Source organism: Danio aesculapii, chromosome 5 (genome assembly GCF_903798145.1).
Source record: "Danio aesculapii chromosome 5, fDanAes4.1, whole genome shotgun sequence".
In the NCBI taxonomy this organism is placed as follows: Eukaryota; Metazoa; Chordata; class Actinopteri; order Cypriniformes; family Danionidae; genus Danio; species Danio aesculapii.
In genome coordinates, this window is record NC_079439.1 from 68723756 (window position 1) to 68746936 (window position 23181).

The 23181-nt window shown below is 35.7% G+C and overlaps 1 protein-coding gene across 2 annotated transcripts in view; it reads right to left on the reverse strand.

The window, feature by feature from the left end:
- Positions 1-1603: 1603 nt before the first annotated feature.
- zbtb20 (zinc finger and BTB domain containing 20) overlaps positions 1604-23181 on the reverse strand; it is a 136479-nt gene continuing 114901 nt past the window's right edge. For both annotated transcript variants that reach the window (XM_056458789.1, XM_056458790.1), the window contains exons 3-4: positions 10707-12245; positions 1604-3251 (exon numbers count right to left, since the gene is read on the reverse strand). In XM_056458789.1, coding sequence (XP_056314764.1) covers positions 2707-3251; positions 10707-12225 — 2064 coding nt within the window. In that variant the 5' untranslated portion in view covers positions 12226-12245 and the 3' untranslated portion in view covers positions 1604-2706. The remainder of the gene's footprint in view (positions 3252-10706; positions 12246-23181) is intronic.

The window sequence follows — 23181 nt, forward strand, 5'->3', positions numbered from 1 at the left end:
ACAGCACACACATAGAGAGACATACCAGAGGAATATACGCACACACACAAACACACATGCTCATACAAACACATACGCGAATGTGCTCGATCCCTAGACAGCACTAAAAAGCTTTGCACAACGACCCTCTCGTAGAAACGTACTTGTTCTAAAAGACATTTATCATATATTGAGGCACACACTACAATTCTTTTTTGTGGTTTTGTGATTTTTTTATGGATTTTTTTGTCTTATTTCTTAGTTTTTTTGTGTATTTTTAAAGTTTGGTATGAATGAGAAGAAAGCCGAGCGTTCGCTTGGATGAGTTTTAACTGCACTGGGGTATGTGGGGATGGCAGGGGGATAGGGATGGAAGCGGTGTAAGCGATACATCGTTAGGATCTGACCAGCTCACAATGGTTTAAATATAAATAAAGAAAGACGAAGCTTGCATAAACAGCACAAAGTAAATACAATAGCAAGTGATGATAACAAAGCCGAAGAAAAAAAAAACTGAATCTAAATCCAAAATAAAGCTACTCAAACACAAGTGAACTATAGTAGAACCAAATATTTGATAAAAAAATGATTATCTCTAAAAACTAGAACATCTCTGGTAACAGTAGTGCACTTATTGGTTTAAGCAGTGCAACATATATGCAAGAAAACAATGCAGTCCTCTTATCAAGCTTTTAAGAAAAGATATTTCCTTTATAAACAATGACGAAAAAATAAAACAGAAGAAAAAAAAATCATAGAATTTAATTTCTTAAGTAAAACAATTCAACGTTTAAGCACAGGATCTTGAAGTAAAATGTGCAAAATAGCACTGTTTTTTTCGAAACGGCAAATTATGCGACCACAAAAAGTCTGGATAAATTGCCATTGATACATTTCGTCATCGTCTTCGAAGGTTTATCGACCTAGACGAGTGAGCAAAATCGCCAGATTGCAGTTGCACGGCAGATGAGTCTTTTTAATATCCATAAAATACGTGTATAACAAAGCCGAATATGAACACAGAGCTTCTGAGTGACGTAACACCAAAAAAACACAACCCTCTTAACTCACTTCCAAAGTACACACACACAATGTCTAGATATCAGTACGCTTGGGAATGTTTCTTATTGTTCGGAGAGTCTGTGGTATATTAAAGTTGAGTGACCGTGTTGCTTTTATTATGGTTCTGATTGTTTTCTGTTGCCTATTATCTGTCCCCTTCCTTCTCTCCTGCCCCGCATGTATCTCCTGTCAGGCGAACAGCACAAAGAAAAAAAAAAAACAGCTGTTTGAGCCACTAGGTGGAGCTTTAGGAACAGGAGTAGTGCATTTGTGTCGCTCCACCGGCCCAAACAACTGAGTCATAGTAGTCGGCGCTAACAGGAAATACATCATCTCTATGCGTTTACTTCTGCCTGGTTGACTTTTGATCTAATCTAGCCCATGGCTCCAGATAGCTTAACATAGGTTCGCATGTTCACTGAGAATCATATCCACTCCAATGATGGATTCTACAGCTGATAACAGTCTCAAAGTGAGCACGTGAGGAGCAGCAATTGACTTGGATTCTGGGCCTGTTTGCATACGAAAATCTGCCATTTTCCTTTTTGTTTTTTTTTTGTTTGTTTGTTTGTTTGTTTGTTTGGTTGAAAAAACAGAACCATGGAGCGAATGAAACGTTTTGAAGCGGAAGAACTAACAGTCGTCTTCTAAGTGGCAGTGTATGCAAAACCAATTGGAAATTATTAACGGCATTCAAAGTTTTTGCTCGAATACTGTCTGAATTTTTCTGTAAACTTGACCTGAACCATCGAAAAAAGAGGGTGGCGGGAGAAAAGGAAAAACATCATAATAATCATAATAGTCATTCATTCATCAAGCCACTCAAATATTCCCATTTTAGTACAGTTAGTAAAACTGGCTTGTACCTCGACAACATCATCATCATCATCATAATCCCTCAATGCCATAATAATAAATAAAAACCCAGTGTCAAATCGAACAACTCTCCTATTCTTATCGCACGTAAAAAGGCAAACATGTGACCATCGTTATTTTAGAATGAATCTAGAGCCAAAACGTTCTCTTTTTTTTTAGTTTTTTTTTCTTCGTTTAAATCTATACCACAGTAAGCTTGGACGCTTATAGTGTCCAATACGGTCTACATGGGAAAAGATCTACAAGTTTTAAAAAATTCACTGCAATGCTTATTCTTGTGCACACGCACGCCACATGCACAAATACACATACGTACAAAATACCTCTACCATATATAAGTGTGTATAAGTAGTTTGTGCGTGTGAGTGCATGCGTGGGTATGTGTATTTGTGTTTGCGTATGACCGAGTGTGTGCGCGCATGTGAATTTTTTTTTTCTTGTGTGTTCTTTCGCAGGCCTTTCGGTAGTGTTCAACACATAAATCAGTATTTAAGGAAAGCATACATTTAGAGGCCAGTAGTATGGATCCAGCCAGTGGATCATTATCCAACTACACAGCCTTAAGGCCACCATCTTTTTTTTTTTATTCTTTAAGAATAGCAAGGACGAAAAAAAAGGAAAGAAAAAAAATTAAACGCTTCTTTTTTTTTTCTCTAAAAAACTTAATGTGCCAGTGTCTATACTCATTACTCTTCATGCCCCAATATAAGGAAAAAAATCTAGTGCCGTTTTTCTTAATCATTTCATTCTTTTCATGTTTGCGTAAGTTTTTTTTTTTTTCGTTTGTACTTATCCGTCGGAGACATGCTTGCGCATGTGGTCATTGAAGTGCTCGATTTGGTCAAACTTGACAGGGCACACGGAGCACATGTAGGTGGTCCCCTCCTGGCAGCTGGCTTCTGCGGCCACACCCACTCCGGTGTTTCCGATTCCGCCCCCAACTCCGCCCCCTCCCACAGGCATGGCGAGAGCCACCACTCCGGCTCCCGGCTCCGGGACGGCCATCGGCACAGGGATGGACACGGGGCCTCCGGCGCTCCCTGCGCCACTGACCCCGGAGACCCCAGAGACCCCGCTTCCGGTGCTGTGCAGGGCCATGTGGCGCTCCAACAGGGTCTTGTGGGAGAACTTTTTCTTGCAGATGTAGCACTCGTAGGACTTCTCTCCGCGGTGCAGGCGCATGTGGACGTTGAGCGAGCTCTTCTGGGTGAAGCGTTTGTTGCAGATGCTGCACTGGTACGCTCGGACGCCTGTATGCGTAACCATGTGTTTGATGAGATAATCCTTCAGCGAGAACGAACGCCAGCAGATACTGCACTGGTGTGGCTTTTCACCTGAAAGAGGACACAAAGCACACACTCATTAGGATGGAAATATTCACCAAAGTCTTTTGCATAAGCTATTATCACACACACACATCCTTTTATTTATTTTGTTATAGATACTAGAGTAGATTTTATACTCTTTTACAGTGGAAGTCAGAATTATTAGCCCCCCCTGTTTATTTTTTCCCCAATTTCTGTTCAACGAAGAGATTTTTTCAGCACATTTCTAATCATAATAGTTTTAATAACTCATTTCTAATAACTGATTTATTTTATCTTTGTCATGATGACAGTAAATAATATTTGACTAAATATTTTTTCAAGACACTTCTATACAGCTTAAAGTGACATTTAAAGGCTTAACTAGGGTAATTAGGTTAACTAGGCAGGTTAGGGTAATTAGGCAAGTTATTGTATAACGATGGTTTGTTCTGTAGACTATCGAAAAAAATGATAGCTTAAAGGGGCTAATAATTTTGACCTTAAAATGGTTTTTAAAAAATTTAAAACTGCTTTTATTCTAGCCAAAATAAAACAAATAAGACGTTCTCCAGAAGAAAAAACATTATCAGACATACTGTGAAAATTTCCTTGCTCTGTTAAACATCATTTATAAAATATTTAAAAAAGAAAAAAAATTTTTTTTTTTGGGTGGGGTTTGGTGCTAATAATTCTGACTTCAAGTGTACGAACACAAGAAAAGTATTTGGCAAATAAATAAAAACAAACAAACAAACAATAAAAAAGGGTATTAATGCGTTAAAATACATTTTTTCTCACTATTTACTCACCTTCAAGAGGTTTCATTCCAGTTAAACACTAAAGAAGACATTTTAAAGAAGGCTGGAAACCTGTAACTATTGACTTTCATAGTAGGAAAAACAAATACTATGGAGGTCAATGGTATTTTCAGCATTCTTCAAAATATCTTCTTTAGTGTTCAAGAAACTAAAGGTTTGGAACCACTTGAGGATGATCAAATAGTGAGTACATTATCGGTTTTGGGTAAACGATCCAATTAAGAGTGAATAATTAAGTTGTTATTATAATATATTAAGTACACAAAAAGGTCTTTGGCACATAATAAAAACAAACAAAGAAACAAATAGAGATAATAATGCTTTAAAGGGATAATTCACAATATTTTTTGTAAACTTACTATATAAATGACTATATTTTGATTGCACACTGCAAAAAATGCAAGTTTTTTGGGCTTGTTTCTAGTCCGAATATCTAAACATTTTTAAATTAAGAAGCATTTTCATGACAAGCATAAAAACATTGTCTTATTTTAAGAAATATGTCAAAATTGAGCAAGTTTTATCCTAAAAAACAAGCAAAATAATCTGCCAATAGGGTGAGTAAAATAATAGTTTTCCTTTTGACATAAGATTACTTTGCTTACTCCATTGGCAGATTTGGCTCATTTTAAGCAAAACCCCACTTAATTTTGCCATATTATTTCTTAAAACAAGACAATATGTTTTGCTTGTCTAGAAAAAGCTTCTTGATTTGCGAATTTTTTAATATTTTGACTAGAATCAAGCCAAAAAAAAAAATAGGTAAAACAAGCATTTTTTTGCAGTGCAGATCATTATATGTAGAAAAAAATACTACAATAATATGATATAATATTATCTACACACCTGAATGTTATTTCACACATCCTTATTATAGTAAGAACATTTATGTATTTTTCCAGTATATTTTTATGCAATATTAGACATGCATTCTCCATCGCAAATGCATTAGCTGAATTTGTATTGCATATTTAAAAAAAGATTGTTCCTGTCATATTCTTGCCTTTTTAAAACATCTGGAACCTTCGCTGAAAAGTTGAACTTTGCAGGCTACTAATATTGCAAAATGTATTAATCTTAATTACTGAATTAATTAGTGCTGCGGTTGCCTAGCAACAGCAATGTAAAATTCTAAAATCTGTAAGCCCGGCACAGCCAACATACTGAAATTTTCCCTCATCAAGAACACATCTGATTTCTGCACCGGTGATGACTATGAAACTAATCTAACATTAAGAGATTGTAGTCTGAACACATAACAGATAACAGAAGATTTGTGTGTGTGTGTGTGTGTGTGTGTGTATATATATATATGTGTCTTTGAAATTTATATATGTTTGTATATATGTAGGGTGGCATGGTGGCTCAGTGGTTAGCACTGTCGCCTCACAGCAAGGTCACTGGTTCAAGTCCCGGCTGGGCCAGTTGGCGTTCCTGTGTGCTCCGGTTTTCCCCCCAGTCCAAACACATGCGCTATAGTTGAATTGGATGAACTAAATTGGCCGTAGTGTATTAGTGTGTGTGTGAAGGAGTGTGTATAGATGTTTCCCAGTACTGGATTAGAGCTGAAAGGGCATCCGCTGTGTAAAACATATGCTGGAATAGTTGGCGGCTCACTCCGCTGTGGTGACCCCTGATAAATAAGGGAATACGCCGAAGGAAAATTAATAAATATATGCATTTTTAAATATATATATTTAATTAAATTGCATAAATATGTTTTTAAAAGACATTTTCCTGGTCATTATTACCACCAGAAATTACGTTAAGCTTGTGGAAAGGTTTCTGCTGGTATCTGAAAGAAACTGAATGTTTTTTAGTGCTAATTAGACCAATTAATTAGAAATAGAAGTAACTAATGTATGTTGGTGTGCTGGTAATAAGTGCATACATTTACAGAACTTATAAAATACATTAGTTAACATTAAGAAGAAACATAAACAAGAAAAAGTGGATTTATTTATAATGATCTGACTGAATGCCTCTATACTGTAGCCACATCTGAATGCAGCTTTGAAAGAGCCAAATCTTTCCATGTCGGGAATCAAAGTCAGAACAGTTTTGGCTCAACACAAGGGTTCAGAATGTGATCTGATAATGATGATGATGACACACAGTTTGCAAAATCAGCCTCCTGTCCTGAAGAGTTGAAACAGGAGCAGCTTCTTACTAGTGGACTCTGTCAAGCCCAGGTTACTTTAAGGAATAGGTCTCCCAAAACTGAAAATTCTGTCATCATTTACTCAGCGTTTACTTGTTCCAAACATGTCTCAATTTCTTTGAAAAGAATTTGAAGAATAATTTGAAGAATGCTGGAATCCTGTAACCATTGACTATAGTGTTTGTTTTTCCTACTATGGACGTCAATGGTTACAGGTTTTCAGCATTCTTCAAAATATCTTCTTTAGTGTTCAGGACAATAAAGAAACGTATAAAGGTTTATAAAACCGTTCTCTTTAAGATTGACAGTTGATTTGGTCCTTTTTAAAAAGAAGTTATTTTGTGGCATGTCTAAACACTAGTGTATATTTTTTTCCTAAGACAAAAATCACACCTAAACAAATACAACGACACAGCCAGAACGACCATGCATTTTAATCATAGCTTGACTATATTTTGTGTAAAGTTTGGAATTTGCAAATAAGGGACAATAGCTATTTTAGGTCGTGATGTCAGGTGACCAAAATGCAATGTCCAGTCAGTGTCTAAGGACAACGTTATTTTGACATCCAATAATGATGTCAAATGAGGTTGATATTTGGTTGATTTTACAGTAGGTTGTGTTGGAAAGTGACTAAAATCCAACATTGAGCCAACATCTTAAACCAACGTTATATTGACGTCAAACACTGACATTTATTTGTCAGGTATGGCAACCAAAATCCAACTTCTGATACACGTCATAGTGGTAACGTTCACACAACATCAAGCTGTAACATCATTAGATGTTGACATTTTGTTGATTTTAGGTTGCGTTGGAAAGTGATCAAAATCCAACGACGTCGAAATCCTGTTCGACGTTAGATAAAACGTTAACTAACCTAAAACAATTAATGTCTTTGTCAAATAATTAAAAACAAACAAAAAAATGGATATTAGTGCCTAAAAGGGATAGTTCACCCAAAAATACTAATTACTCACTATTTACTCACCGTCAAGTGGTTCCATTCCAGTTGAACACAAAAGACGATATTTTGAAGAAAGCTGAAAACGTGTAACCATTGACTTCAATAGGAAAACCAAATACTATGGAAGTCAATGGTTACAGGTTTCCAGCATTCTTAAAAAGTTTGTGTTCAAGAGAATAAAGAAACTTATAAAGGTTTGGAACCACTTGAGGATGAGTAAATAGTGAGTACATTTAAAGTTTTGGATGAACTTTCACTTTAAGACTGAATTATTTATATAAGTTAATATAATATAATAATTAATATTTAACAAAATAAGTTATATAAGTTAAATAAGTAATTTTGTGGCATGTCTAAACACTGGTGCATACTTTTTCGTAAGACAAAATCATACCTAAATATACACAACAGCATAGCCAGGACAACAATACATTTGGAGCATAGTGTGAGTATATTTTGTATAAAGATTGGAGTTTGCCTAAGGGAAAACAGATAGGACTTTTTGTCTTAAGTCTTAAAATGGAGTCTTAAATAATTTGAACTAAATTCATTAAATAAAAAATGATATTTTTATATTAGATTTTTATATGCAAGGTCTTTGGAACATAATAAACAAATGAAAAATGGATATTAATGCGTTAAAAGGATAAGTTAAAGTTTTAATTTACGCTCACTTAAAAGTAAAAAAAAAAATAATAATTTACTCACAATTTACTCACCTCCAAGTGGTTTCATTCCAGTTGAACAAAAAAGAAGATATTTCAACGAATGCTGAAAACCTGTAACCATTGACTTTCATAGTAGGAACAACAAATACTTCGGAAGTCAATGGTTACAGGTTTCCAGCATTCTTCAATATATCTTCTTTTTTGTTTAACACTCAAATGCGTTTGGAACAAGCGAAGGCTGAGAAAACGAAGCCAGAATTTTTCAGTTTTGGGTGAACTATCCCTTTAGCAGGGAATGTACAGAACTTGTTGAAGCATAGTTTACTGTCTGCTGATATGGTTTGAGCAAACACTGCTACTGTTTGCAGTTTATAACAGCAGAAATCCCACTTGTGCTCTCCAAAGTGAGAAGAAAGGAACTGCACACAATTGTGTTTTTTTCTGAAACGTGTGATTCCTTAAGCTATGCACTGACTGAACACTCATTCAGTTTGTAAGTAAGTAGAGGTGCACCCACGACATGGCATAGGGGTCTCCTTCCTTCAGGCTTCAAAAACAAAACACCTCACTTTTTGTGTGTGAGTGTGTGTGTGTGTGTGTGAAAATAATGCATATTTCAGTTCTTCTGAGCTGTAGCTGAAAGTCGAGTAACTGAGGAATCATATCAGTCAACTGGTAACATGAATTCCAAAATGGAAATCTGATAAATGGCCATATTTGAACATAAAGTTATAGCTAATATATATAAACATATATAGCATGTACTAATTTGTGATCCTGGAGCACTTATGTTGCCTAGGTTTTTTCAATAGTATCTGGATGCAGCCTTTATGATGCAAGCTATGATTGCATCACTCAGCGATGCAATGTCATACACAATGCACTCAATGGAGTGAGTGACATCCCTTTGAGGGGTAGGGTTAGGGGTGGGGTTAGGTCAGCCTATTAAAAAGCATTGAATGCAGCTCAGATTGCACTGCACCAGGTCTGCATCCAGACCCCTCTCGGTTTTTTGGCAATAGCCACAAACGGAGTGTATTATTAATTTTGTTGACAAAAATCATTAGTATGTTAAGTAAAGATCGTGTTCATGAAGATATTTGGTAAATAACGTACTGTAAATATATCAAACTTAATTGTTGATTAGTAATATGCATTTTATTTAGACAAATTTAAAGGTATTTTCTCAGTATTTAGATTTTTTTGAACCCTCAGATTTCAGATTTTCACATAGTTGTCTCTCAGCCAAATTTTGTCCTATTATAACAAACCAAACAGCTTGCTTTGCAGCTTTTAGGTTATGTATAAATCTTAATAAAAAAAATGACCCTTATTACTTATGAGCCATTTTTAAAAGACATTTTGCATTTATGACATATTTCATGTTGAGCCATACATTGTATAATGGCATGTGGCCACTCGGTGTCAGTACGATACTATATAACTGTGGCTTCACTGCACTGAGGAAGAGGTTGGTAGGAACACACAGTTTTTGACTTTTTGTAGCGACTTTCTAATTGCCGCTATCGTTGGTAAAATAAGCAAGTTTTTATAGGCGTAAAATACAGAGAAGAGTGCAATATATATTGAATTTTGTTGTTTGGAAAAATAAAGATGTTTTATTTAAATCTATTTTGCCTTCGGACTCTAACTGTTGCGTGTATAAAAACTTGCTTATTCTACAAACTATAGCGGCAATTGGAAGGCGGCTACATTTCACATAGGTTAAATCCAAACATGAATTTGTAAGTCATACAGACGTGGACTAAATTGTTGATACCCTTCAATTTAGTCCAGGCCAGTTATTTATTTATTTATTTATTTTGTTGACCCATAAATCGAAAGCCATATCAGATTTTTCATTTGTTTATGTTCAGTAATTTTTGCAACCCAGGCTCATTCTGAAAACGCTATATACATTTCTGGAGAACGCCAAACACATCCGAGGAGGTACGTTTTTTTGCAGTTTTTGTTTTTGCAAATCCACCAGAGGGCGCTGTGTACGCTTTTAGAGATCTTAAATTTCTCTCACGAGTGCTGTTCGCGTCTGCTGTTCTCACGTAAATCCACCAGAGGCTGCTGTTGGCTGACTGTCTGACCCACCCTCCTCCATCCCTCAACCCAACCAATAGTGTTTTAAAAAGCCCTGATTAACCAGCGCCACCCACTTCCCTAAAACCAACCAACATATTTAAAAAGCAATCCAGAAAAAGAAAAGCCCTCGCCTGATTTTTACTGCGTTTTCAGATTTTATCACATTCTCACCCTGTTACTTATTTGTTTATTTTATTTTTCGTTCTTTACTGGACTCGAACAACGTTGTCGTGGTCAACTCCTCTCTGATGGGCAAACTGGTAACAGTGGGAGAGCTGTCCACATGGAGGTAAGCTGTCAGCTGGTAAGCGCCAAAAGGAATGACGTCATACCGCCCCCTAGCGTTTGTTTTAAAGACGAAATGAAGCCATACGTACTTCTGGCTACATAATTCGCGATCTCCAGAAATGTATATGGGGCTACGTTTTCAAAATGAGCCTATGTAAAATTTTTGTAAAGGATGACAGAATTTTCGATCTTCGGTGATCTTGACAGCAGGCTGTATTCCTGTTGCCGACTGACTAATTAAATCAATATTGATGTAATACATCCAAATAAATGAATCAAAAGAGTTTTGGTCAATTCATAAACATTTTAAGTAATCGTGATTACAATATTAACCAAACTATTATTATCATTATGATATTTTTTGTTTGTGTTTAACAACAACAACAATACAGGCTTGAAACAAGTAAGTACTTTAACTCTGGAAGGGTTAAAGTACTTTAACTAACTTTAGCTGAGCATAGAGGAAAAAAGACCAAGAGAGCTTACCTGTGTGCACGAACATGTGTTTGACGTAGTTTTGTTTGGCAGTAAAGGTCTTACAGCAAAGAGTGCACGCGTAGGGCTTCTTCTCCCCGTGCTGTCCCCCCGGCGCACCGCCCTGCTGCTGACTCCCTACCGTCGGCACCGACAGCCCGCCGGGGAACGGAGGCATGTTGGGAGAGGGGACGGCCACAAACTGCGGCTGCTGGCTCCCGATGGACTGGGGCAGACTGAAGAGGAAAGGCTTGTTGTCGCTGGCTGACTGGGTTGCGAAGAGCGTAGGCAGGTACGTGTTGCCCGCAGTTCCCATTACCTGGGAGTTGCTGGTCAGGGTCAGGGGCATACGCAGGTTGCTGGTAAGTGGCTCACCCGGCCGCAGGTACGGCCCGCCGTGCATCACTTGGGGAGCCACTAGATTGGCTTGATGGATCATGATCTCGCCACTTTCTTGAGTAGGACCGTTTCCGCTCAAATCTTCAATGATCTCTTGGGTTTGCTCGGGGGAGGAATCATTGACTTCAATCTGCACCGGGGTCCCGGGCTCGCCCTGCTGGCCCTTATTTGGACAGTTGAAGCCAGACAAGAAAGGCTGTTCAACAGAGTCGGTTTCGGTGCCGATGGAAGAGCTGACGCCAGAGTCAAAGCTCTCACCTTTGGGCTCGCTTTCCACGCACTCCAACGGCTCACCGTCCTCTCGGCAGTCCTCAATCCCATAGCAGTTGAACTCGTCCCCTTGCTCCTGCTTGATGTGGATGTCCCCAGTGTGGAGCCTGACGGGACGGGGCTGTTTGCGGCAGTGTGTTGTCTCGGTGGTGGACAGGAATCGTTCCATCTGCTGAGAGCGCTCGTGGATGCGCGTGATCCAGGCAGGGTCCTGCCCGGCCTCCTTCTGCTGCAGTGGCAAGGCCGAGTCGTAGTTGGCTGTCACCGCAGCACCGACGTAGTGAGAGCGATTTCCGCGGGTACCGTTTTGCAGGCCCAACCCGGAACAGCTGGAATAAAGCGAGGAGTAAACGCTCTGGTGAGATGTTTGCATGTAGCCCGACTCGGCGTCGCTGCTAGGACCAGACGTGCCAGACTCCGGAGTTCCACGCGGCGTCTCCTGCCCCGAGTCCCCAGGGACCACCGAAAAGCTGCCAGATCCCGAAATGCCCACATTCTGCGAGACAATCCTGGTGCACTCGTCGATAACCGTCTTGATCTGAAGGATGCTGGCAGCCGTGAGGATCTGCAGGGCCTCAGATTGGGAGACCCGCAGCACACCGCTGTACATGAAGTCGATCAGTTTCTGGACGGACTGGACCGAGACCACAGAGGGGATCTCGATGTCGCTGTAGCCCAGGAGCAGCTTGTCCTGAAAGAAGGGGCTGCCGGCAGCCAGCACACAGCGGTGAGCGCGCAGCATGCTACCATGGATCCGAACAGTCACGTCACAGAAGTGCCCGCGGTTTCGCTGCTCATTGAGGGTCTCAAGTACAGAATTGCTGAAGTTGTGAAGATTAATGTGGTGAATGCGTTCGGTCATCCCCTTGCACCTGATGTCACCTGTGTGTGCGATAGAAACAAACACAAAGAGGAAACAGATCAGTTCACACACTGGAAAACATCTTACACTTACAAAAAAAGACTTGTCCAAACTAGGGCTGGGCGAATAATCGAAAAGTAATCGAAATCGACATTCAGAATCAATAATCGATCTAATTTTTCCAGGCCAATTTTTACGGTTACTTTCCTTATCACGTGTGGAGTCATGTGACTGTTCATTTTAGGCAATGTGTGCTTTAATTTTAATTGTTCAACGTTGATGTTCAATAAATCATCTTCAAGAGTTCACACTTAGCTGATGATTGATTGTAAAGCTTGTGTGGCATGCTGTCCTGGGACAGAGCCCTGAGCTCGGGGCTCCATCCTGTTTGTAAGGCGAGAGGGGGGTTTGGGCTCAGGTAGATCTCAAGAACCCCCCTGCTGTAGTAGCTATAGTGAACAGATAGTGATTGCTCTTAAGAGATAACCACTTACTAGGAGCATGTCTATGGTGCCGATTTGGATTGGTCAATTAACTTAAGCTGCATGTTTTAGATGGTGGGAGGAAACCTGGGAACCTGGGTGACACCCACGTAAGCACAGGTAGAACGTGTAAACTCCGCACAGAAACGTTGGCTGGCTTGGTAAGGACTAGAACCAGTGACGTTCTTGCTGTGAGGCAACAGTGCTAACCTTTGGGCCACCATGCCACCCATCTAGAAAAGGATTGTTGTCTGATTGGTGAATCATAAATTAGATTATGCGGGTCCAACCGCAAGCAATCATAAGCACGTGATCCTCTCGAAATGAGTTAACATTATAATAAACTTCACATAGCTACCTAATAGTGTGTGTTTCCTTCAATTATTTTAGTTGAACTCTGTTTTTTATTGATAGATATTAGTCAGAGAGCCACATACACCAAATACAAAGAATCATTAGACATCAACTGCTCGAATCTAGCAGCAGAACACAATTTGCTCACATTTTCTTTCTCTCTGAATAAAGCAATACAATAAAATATTCTTGCATTAAGGACAACATAAAAAAAAACACAAAACAAAAATAATATAATAATAATAGAAATAATAAGATAGCTAACATAACATTATATATAAAAGTAACACATATTAGGCCTTGCAACAATACAGAAAAAATATATAAATATGAAATATGCAAAGGGTGTAGCAGTAGATAAAAATAAAAATAATAAAGCATCACTAAAATAAAATAAAAAAGCACCACTCTCTATTCATAACTAAGCCAGGGGCAGGGAAAATAGGTATTTATATATCTGTATATATATCATATATCTGACAGTTGAAGTAAGAATTATTAGCTCCCCTGAATTATTAGCCCCCCTGAATTATTAGCCCCCCTGTTTATTTTTCCCCAACTTCTGTTTAACGCAGAGAAGATTTTTTTCAACGCATTTCCAAACATAATAGTTTTAATATTTAATATTTTATTCCTCAAAAATCAGCCAACATGTGCCCATCACACAAGGTAGTTAAAACACATGCCTTAAGCAATGACAAATTATACTGCTATATTGTACAGACCACAGCAGGACTACCAAATACAGCTATACAGCTGGTCATTGCTTAAGGCTTTTATTTAAACTGCATTGTAGCTCAAATGTTACCAATAAATCAAATATAAATAACCACAGGCACGCGTCTCGCATTAGCTAATAGAATATGTATTGTTTATTGACATATTTTCTGTAGAATGTGCATTCAGTGCCTTTCTCGGCCTTATGGAATAAGTGGTCACGGGATGCCGTTTGCTAAAATGAAGCAGCAGAGAGAAGCACTGCATCTGTGTAAATTTAGGAGAAGAATTCAGAAGAATAGATGCCCTGTTGATGTGCTCTTAAACATTTCAGAAATTCTATTATAAGTGCTATATTGCAGATCCTTGTACTATATACTGCAGCAACAGAATGACAAGACTGTGTGTGTGTGTGTGTGTGTGTGTGTGTGTGTGTGTGTGTGTGTGTGTGTGTGTGCTCTATATGGATAGTTGACTATTTTCTTTTGTAAAACACCATTTTTGAAGAACAAATTAAGAAAATATAATGAAAATGTATTTTTAAAAACATTTAACTGAGGCCATGTCCACACTAATACATTTTTATTTGCGTGAAATTAAAATAAAACATTTCAGGTGTTAGTTTCAGTCTGCTAGTTTTAAGGATATTAGCTAGTGTGCTCCAAAACAGTGACGAAATTTGCATTTAGAAGATATAAAACTGATATAAACATCCCAATCTTGCAGTTTGTCACTTCTGCCTAAATGGATCAACATTTTTTTTTCACATCACCTCATAAATCTTTTGACCAATCAAATGCTCTAGTATTTAACATGCCCCGCCCCCTTCAAGATGCTTCTTATTCGCTTTTCATTTGATGCGCTTGAGCTCAACCACTCTCACTGGCAGAGCTATGATAAAAACAAAACACTATTGGCTGTTTTTTTTAAAAGGGGAGGAGCTACTATATGTCCCACCCTCTCTTCATGTTTCAGTTGAGATTACAACAAACATTGAATAAAAAATGCACATTTCGAAGCACTTCACGAGACCTTTAGCCCATTCAGTGTGGTCGGCCCCTCAGTGTCACTTTTGAAATAGCCATGAGCTAGCCGTCCAATCACAGTGGAGAAGGGGTGGGACAATACCACACAACAATCAACAAACAATCTGCTGAAGACTTTCAACTTTTATCGGTACATCAGAGTGCCGGTACATGTCACTCTAGAGGCAAGACTGTAAATCTATGACTTAGTTTTCCTTCTGCTTAGTCCCTTATTTATCAGGGGTCGCCACAGCAGAATCAACCGCCAACTATTTCAGCATATGTTTTACGCAGCGGATGCCCTTCCAGCCACAACCCAGTACTGGGAAACACCCATACACTCACACATTCACACACACTCATACACTACGGACAATTTAGTTCATCCAGTTCCCCTATCGCACATGTGTTTGGACTTTGAGGGAAACCGGAGTACCCGGAGGATACCCATGTCAACACGAGGAGAACATGCAAACTCCACACAGAAATGCCAACTGACCCAGCCGGGACTCGAACCAGCGACCTTCTTGCTGTGAGGCAACAGTGCTAAACACTGAACCACCATGTCACCGACTTAATACAGTATCCTAATTTTGATCCCACTATTAACCCCATTTTATCCCACTCATATAAATTAAAAATGCAAACTGTTCAAGGTTAAATAATCCAAAACACTTAAAGAATTGAGATCACCTGACGAATATAGTAAGGTTATGAGGTAACTATTGCATGCTATGAAACTATGAAACTTGTTATTTTTGTAATAACATACCTTCTGTTTTAGCTACTATTTTTAAAGCTCATTATAATGTGTATTGTGTCCATTATAATGTGTATGTGTATCATTATAAAGCTCAGCATAATGTGTATATTGTGCAGTATATAATAAGTAAGGCTGTTTTCCATTCCAAGCTATCCATCAAAGACTACACAGAATATTGTATTCTGCCATACACATCAACTGACCTTCCCTTTTCACAATGATGAATGATTAAAAAGTCATTTAAACTGAGATATTTACCTGTGATCAATTCTGAATCAGAGGACACCCTCATTTATTTCCCTTTTTCTTTTCTTTACTTTCATTATTCTCTATTTTCTTTTTTTCTTTTCCTTGTCTTTCATTTTATTTTCTCTATTTCTTTTCTTTTCTTTAATCAGTGAGCAGAATGCCTCACAAACTCATTTAGAGTGACTCACAAAATTTTTTGTTTTAAGAGTATTTTAAAATAATTTGTTATTCAAGACCCCAATAGGAAGTGAGTAGGACATTGAAAGCTTGATTTTAACAAGTGGTGCTTGTCTCGTGCTATTAATTAAATGTGTTTTTGAATTTTTTTTTTCATTTCTGTGTTTCATTTCTTTGGTCCAGTAATTTACCACACGCTTAGCAGAAAAAACAAAACAAAATGGATTTTCTGCAACAATAAACAAAGTTCATCCAAAACTGATCTTTTAAAGAATGTTGGAAACCAAACAGTTTTGGTAATAATAATAATAATAATAATAATAATAATAATAATAATAATAATAATAATAATAATAACAATAATAATACTACTACTACTACTACTACTAATAATAATAATAATAATAACAATAATAATAATAATAATAACAACAATAATAATAATAATAATAATAACAATAATAATAATAAATACAAATAATAGTACTATTATTAATAATAAATAAATAACTACAATTAATATTATTAATAATAATAATTATAGTAAAAACAAATAAATACAAACAATAATAACAATTATAATAATAATAAATAAATATAAATAATAATTATAATAAAATAAACAAATAAACAAATACAAAAATAATAACAATATTCATAATAATAATAAAAACATCTAATAATAATAATAATAATAATAATAATAATAATAATAATAATAATAAATACAAATATTAATAATAATAAAATATATAAATACAAATAATAATAATAATAATAATAATAATAAAAATAAAATATATAAACACAAACTATAATAACAATAATAATAAACAAATAATTACAAATAATAATAATAATAATAATAATAATAAAATATATAAACACAAATTATAATAACAATAATAATAAACAAATAATTACAAATAATAATATTAATAATAAAAATAAAATATATAAAAACAAATTATAATAACAATAATAAACTAATAATTACAAATAATAATAATAATAATAATAATAATAATAATAATAATAAAATACATAAACACAAATTATAATAACAATAATAATAAACCAATAATTACAAAAAAAAAAAATATTAATAATAATAATAATAAAATATATAAATACAAATAATAGCAATAAAAACACTGTAGGTTTTTTCAAACTGGCCTTAGAGAATTAGTACATGATGACAAAATTAGATTTTTCAAGGGTAACTCTTAAAACATTAAGATGCTTTAACCTTTAAAACATTATTTATTTCCATGCATGAGGCATCAATCAGGTTATCTGCTGAATAGAATATACCAGAATAGCCTAATACATGCGTCCTGCAGTGTGGCATTATATACTCAATCTATAAACTAATTAAACATCCTTTTTATAACTGACTCTATAAATTATGCATGCCATTTCATAAGAAATATATTAAAAAAAGATGAATGAGTGTGTATTGGTGTTTCCCAGTTCTGGTTTGCGGCTTGAAGGTCATCCGCTACATAAAACATGACCTGGAATAGTTGGTGGTTCATTCCGCTGTGGCGACCTCTAAAATAAAAACTATGACGAAGGAAAATGAATAAATAAGTTTCATAATTACATTGTTTACTTTTCATTATTGACCCCAAAATAATGTGGATCTCATTGTAACCTGACGATATAGCGACTTAAAATGTTATTTGAGTTAATTTATATAATATAGGAGACAAAAGTCAAATATTTTTGTCAATAATCTAAAATTAGTTCATTTTCAAATAAAGGTGTTTATTTGGTGGGGTTTGACAATGAACACATGAACTCATTTCTGTGACGTAATATACATTTGTACTGCAAAACAATGTACAGCACAAACATATGAAGAAACTGGTTATAGGGGACCTATTATGCACACTTTTAAAAGTAAAATAAGTCTCTGATGTCCCTATAGTGTGTATGTTCAATTCAGCTCAAAATACTACAGTAATAATGTATGTAATTATAACTCTTTGAATCTGCGTATATTAGGCTTTTGTACATAGTGTGCCGCTTTGGTGACTGTCGCTTTATATTCAAATGAGATTGTGCTCTTTTCAAAAGAGGGCGGAGCTACAAACGCCTGTATCAGCATAGTGGCAGATTCAAAAACAAGACTGACATCCTATGCTAATGAGGGAGAGACGGTTACTGGTGGGCGGGGCTTTCCCCCTCTGATGACACGTATAAATGGAGAATGTCAATCAAAGTGTTTCTGCAGACTGTTTTTATCAATAAAAAATACAATTAATACATTTTTTACCACTAAAAGCTGTTTATATTCACAGACTGTCACCACACAACTGTGTTTAAACCCCTTATAAAAGTGATTTTTGCATTATAGGTCCCCTTTAAAGAATTTTGGGACAAAACAAATGACATTAATGTTGCAGAATAGCACAGTGTTAATAATTGGGGGGAACATTATAATTCAGTGTTACAATGTTTCCCAGTTGCACAAGTGGAATTTAAAACTGGTAAGTGTCTTCTGTAGTTAGTGAAGTTTTAATGAACTGTCTAAACTGTTAATTAACCGACTGGAGATTAAAATAATAGCAGATTTGTCTCATTTTAAGTGAGTTTAAGTGAGTCGAAAGATTTACTTCTGCCAGAAATGCACTTTTGCTGATAGATAAATGTTCAATGCATCTTCAAATGATTTTTGATACAGTATTTTCTCTAAATACAGTAGTGGGCCATCAACTGTTCATGCTGAAAACAAAACAGCGCAAAAAACAACAAAAACAATCGATTTGTGTTGGGATAACATGAAGGAATTAAGTTAGCTTATTAGTTTTTACGAATACATAAAGAAACTTATTAGAGGGGACCTATTATGCACACTTTTTACAAGTAAAATAAGTCTCTGATGAGTGTGAGTGTGTGTGTGTGTGTGTGAAGTTTCAGCTCAAAATACTACAGTAATAATGTGTTATAACTCTTTGAATCTGCGTATCTTAGGCTTTTATCTATAGTGTGCCATTTTGGTGACTGTCGCTTTATATTCAAATGAGATTGTGCTCTTTTCAAAAGAGGGCGGAGCTACAAACGCCTGTGTGTCAGCATAGTGGCAGATTCAAAACCAAGACTGATGTCCTTTGCTAATAAGGGAGGTCACTGGTGGGCGGGGCTTTCCCCCTCTGATGACACGTACAAAGGGAGAATGTCAATCAAAGTGTTTCAGCAGATAAATGTTCAATGCATCTTCAAATGATTTTTGATACAGTATTTTCTCTATATACAGTAGTGCTGACTTGGAAACTAGTAAAGAGCTCAAATTTTGTTATGATAAGCTGTTTTTAAAGCATATTTATTACAATTGACCCTGTGTATGTCTGAGATCACCCACTCCCACACCTAATGCTGAAATATTGTAATGCTTCAATTAACAGTATTTAAGTTGTCCCCCCAAAAACTCAAACATTTTTCAGCTCAATTTAAATAGGTAGTTTGATCAAACATCAAAATCAATGCACAATTCTTTTCTTTGCCTTTCATTTCTTTTCTCTTTTTCTTTTCTTTAATCAGTGAGCAGAGTGACTCACAAAATCATTTGGTGTGACTCACAGAAATTTTTTAGTTTCAAGAGTATTTTAAAAAGATTTGTTATTCAAGACCCCAACAGGAAGTGAATAAGACATTGAAAGCTTGATTTTAACAAGTGGTGCTTGTCTTGTGCTATTAATTAAATGTGTTTTTGAATTTTTTTCATTTTAATTCATTTGGTCCAGTATTGTACCACACAGAGCTTAGCAGAAGAAACATAAAAAGATTTTATGCAATAATAAACAAAGTTCACTCTAAAAATTCTGTTTTAAAAAATGTTGGAAAGCTTTTGTATTAATACAAATAATACTAAAAATAGTAATAATATTAATAATAATAAATACAAATAATAATAATAATAATAATAATAATAATAATAATAATAATAATAATAATAATAATAATAATAAATCAAATCGATTTGTGTTGGCATACACAATTGTTCATTCAGTCTACACCAGTGGTCACCAAACTTGTTCCTGGAGGGCCGGTGTCCTGCAGATTTTAGCTCCAACCCTAATCAAACACACCTGAACAAGCTAATCAAGGTCTTACTAGGTGTACTTGAAACATCCAGGCAGGTGTGTTGAGGCAAGTTGGAGCTAAACCCTGCAGGGACACTGGCCCTCCAGGATCGAGATTGGTGACCCATGTACTACACCATCTACAACTAAATTCGATATATGCAGGTTTTCTGCAGGTTTCACCAAGGTAAATTTAAGTCTTTTAAAGACATTTTAAGACCATTATGAATGAAATTTAGACTCATACAGAGCTAAACGCTAAGGATTTTTTCAAATGGCCCAGATGGAAAAGATTTTTATTTGCCCAATCAAAATTATTTTTTTTTTTATTTAATACATTTAATAATACAATAAGAATAATTTAAGGCAGCACAGTGGCTCAGTGTTTAGCACTGTTGCCTCACAGCAAGAAGGTTGCTGGTTCGAGTCCTGGCTGGGTCAGTTGGCATTTCTGTGTGGAGTTTGCATGTTCTCCACGTGTAGGCGTGGGTTTTTCTTCCGAGTGCTCCGGTTTCCCCCAGTCCAAACACATGCGTATATATGTTCACCATATGGGTGAATTGAATAAACTAAATTGGATGGAAGTATGTGTGAATGTGAGAGTGAATGGGTGTTTCCCAGTACTGGGCTGTAGCTATAAGGCATTTACGTATCCGCTACTTAAAAACATATGCTGGAATAGTTGGCGGTTTATTCTGCTGTGGCGACCCCTGATAAATCAGGAACTAAGCCGAAGGAAAATGAATGAATAGTAGTAATTTGATAATAAAAATGTTAAAATTTGAGATATTTCTTAGCTAAATATTCTAAATATTGTGTCAAAACAAGCAAGCTCTACTTGTATTCGTACAGTTTCTTTGTCTTTAAAATAATAAAAACTATAATAAACTATAATAATCTATTACAATAATCTATAATAATAATAATCTAAATACATGGAGCGTTTTAAAAACAAATGCTATTCTAAGGAAAATAATTGATTAGTAAATAATTATTGGTAAACAGAGTTAAAAATAACCTTTGTAAATAAAAAGTTGAAAGTTTTATTGAAATGGATTGTTGGTGTGTATTGATTGTGTGGCTGTTGGCCAGATTGAGTAGCAATTCATGAACAAAGGAAAATTAAGACCTGTTAAAAAAAGATTTAAGACACACAACACAATATTTCAGTAAATTTATGACTTTTTAAGGCCTAAAATTTAGATTTTGAGATTTAAGACATTTTAAGACCTCGCAGACACCCTGATATATATATATATATATATATATATATATATATATATATATATATATATATATATATATATATATATATATATATATACATATATACACTTGAGGTCAGAATTATTAGCCCCCCCTGAATTTTTTTTTCTTTTTCAAGTATTTCCCAAATGATGTTTAACAGAGCAAGGAAATTTTCACAGTATGTCTGATAATATTTTTTCTTCTGGAGAAAGTCTTATTTGTTTTATTTTGGCTAGAATAAAAGCAGTTTTAAATTTTTTAAAAACCATTTTAAGGTCATTATTATTAGCCCCTTTAAGCTATATTTTTTTTCGATAGTCTACAGAACAAACCATCATTATACAATAACTTGCCTAATTACCCTAACCTGCCTAGTTAACCTAATTAACCTAGTTAAGCCTTTAAATGTCACTTTAAGCTGTATAGAAGTGTCTTGAAGAATATTTAGTCAAATATTATTTACTGTCATCATGGCAAAGATAAAATAAATCAGTTATTAGAAATGAGTTATTAAAACTATTCTGTTTAGAAATGTGTTGAAAAAAATCTTCTCTTCATTAAACAGAAATTGCGTAAAAAAATTAACAGGGGGGCTAATAATTCAGACTTCAACTGTGTGTATATATATATATATATATATATATATATATATATATATATATATATTAAACATTTAAATAAAGTCTGCACAGATTTAAAGCCTACAGCTATGGCTTCTACATTTCAAACCATAACCATACACTTCATCCTTTAGCCTTATAGTAAAACACACCATATAAAGCCAAACCAGTTGACTACATCCTAGCAAACAGCACGGAACGATCACAAATCAGCACAGTGGAGATATTATTAATGAAAAGTGGCAGTGACCTACAAAAAAAGCTTGTCTTTTTGAAAAAAGACAGAGGGCAGTCTTGAGCTAGCATCAACTATCCAGCACTCGTCTGCACTGCACAGGCAGCATGTGTTTCGCTTTTGCATTATATACCAAATCCAAAAATAAGTCAATCAAATCAATCAAGCGACGATGGGTCGCGTGGTATCATTACTCACGAAATGAATTATTTTCAGGCTGGCGTTCGTGCTGGTTTGCTTTAGGAAAAAAAAGGACCCGACTGTCTACACAAACAGTTTTGGAGAGAACACAAAATGTCTACTTTCTATGAGGTGCTGCACCCTTTTTTGTAATCCGAAAACTCCACACACATACACGCACGCATACTCAAAATATAAATAAATCACAGAAGAGTGAACACTTTCTAAAAAAATCAGCCGTGATTTCAGTGGACAGTTGTAGTGAAATCGGTTTCATCTTACAGAAAGCCACACAGTGAAAGTTGAAAGCACACGCTGTTTGCTCCTTTTCAGATTTCTCGCTCTCCTTTCCACGTGCGCTGCTCTCTAAGCACTTCTCAATTTTGTGCATTGTCATTTTAGTAGCATGTCTTACTCCCTTAGCTCACTACAATAGAGAAAAAGCTCTATTCACTATTCCTTTAGAAGAAGAAGTGACATTTTTTAACTAATACATTTTCAAGTGCATTTAAAACATATTAGCATGCACAGAAAGGAAGGTTAACAGAAAAAGGACCATTCATTAGGATTCATAGCAAACGGCATATTTGGAGTACGCAACCTTTGAGACTTAAAGGAAGACGCTGAAAGGAAATATCCATCATTTCTGAAGCTTATCAAGGCAAAGTGTTGTATTAGAAAGAAAGGGGGAACGTACTTGTGTGTGTGTGTGTGTCTGTGTTCTGTTGAAACCTTTAGTAAAACAAATCAGATTTTGTGTGTATGTGTGTGTGTGAAATCGTAATGCCAAGTGGCTCACAGTTAATATATAATACGAC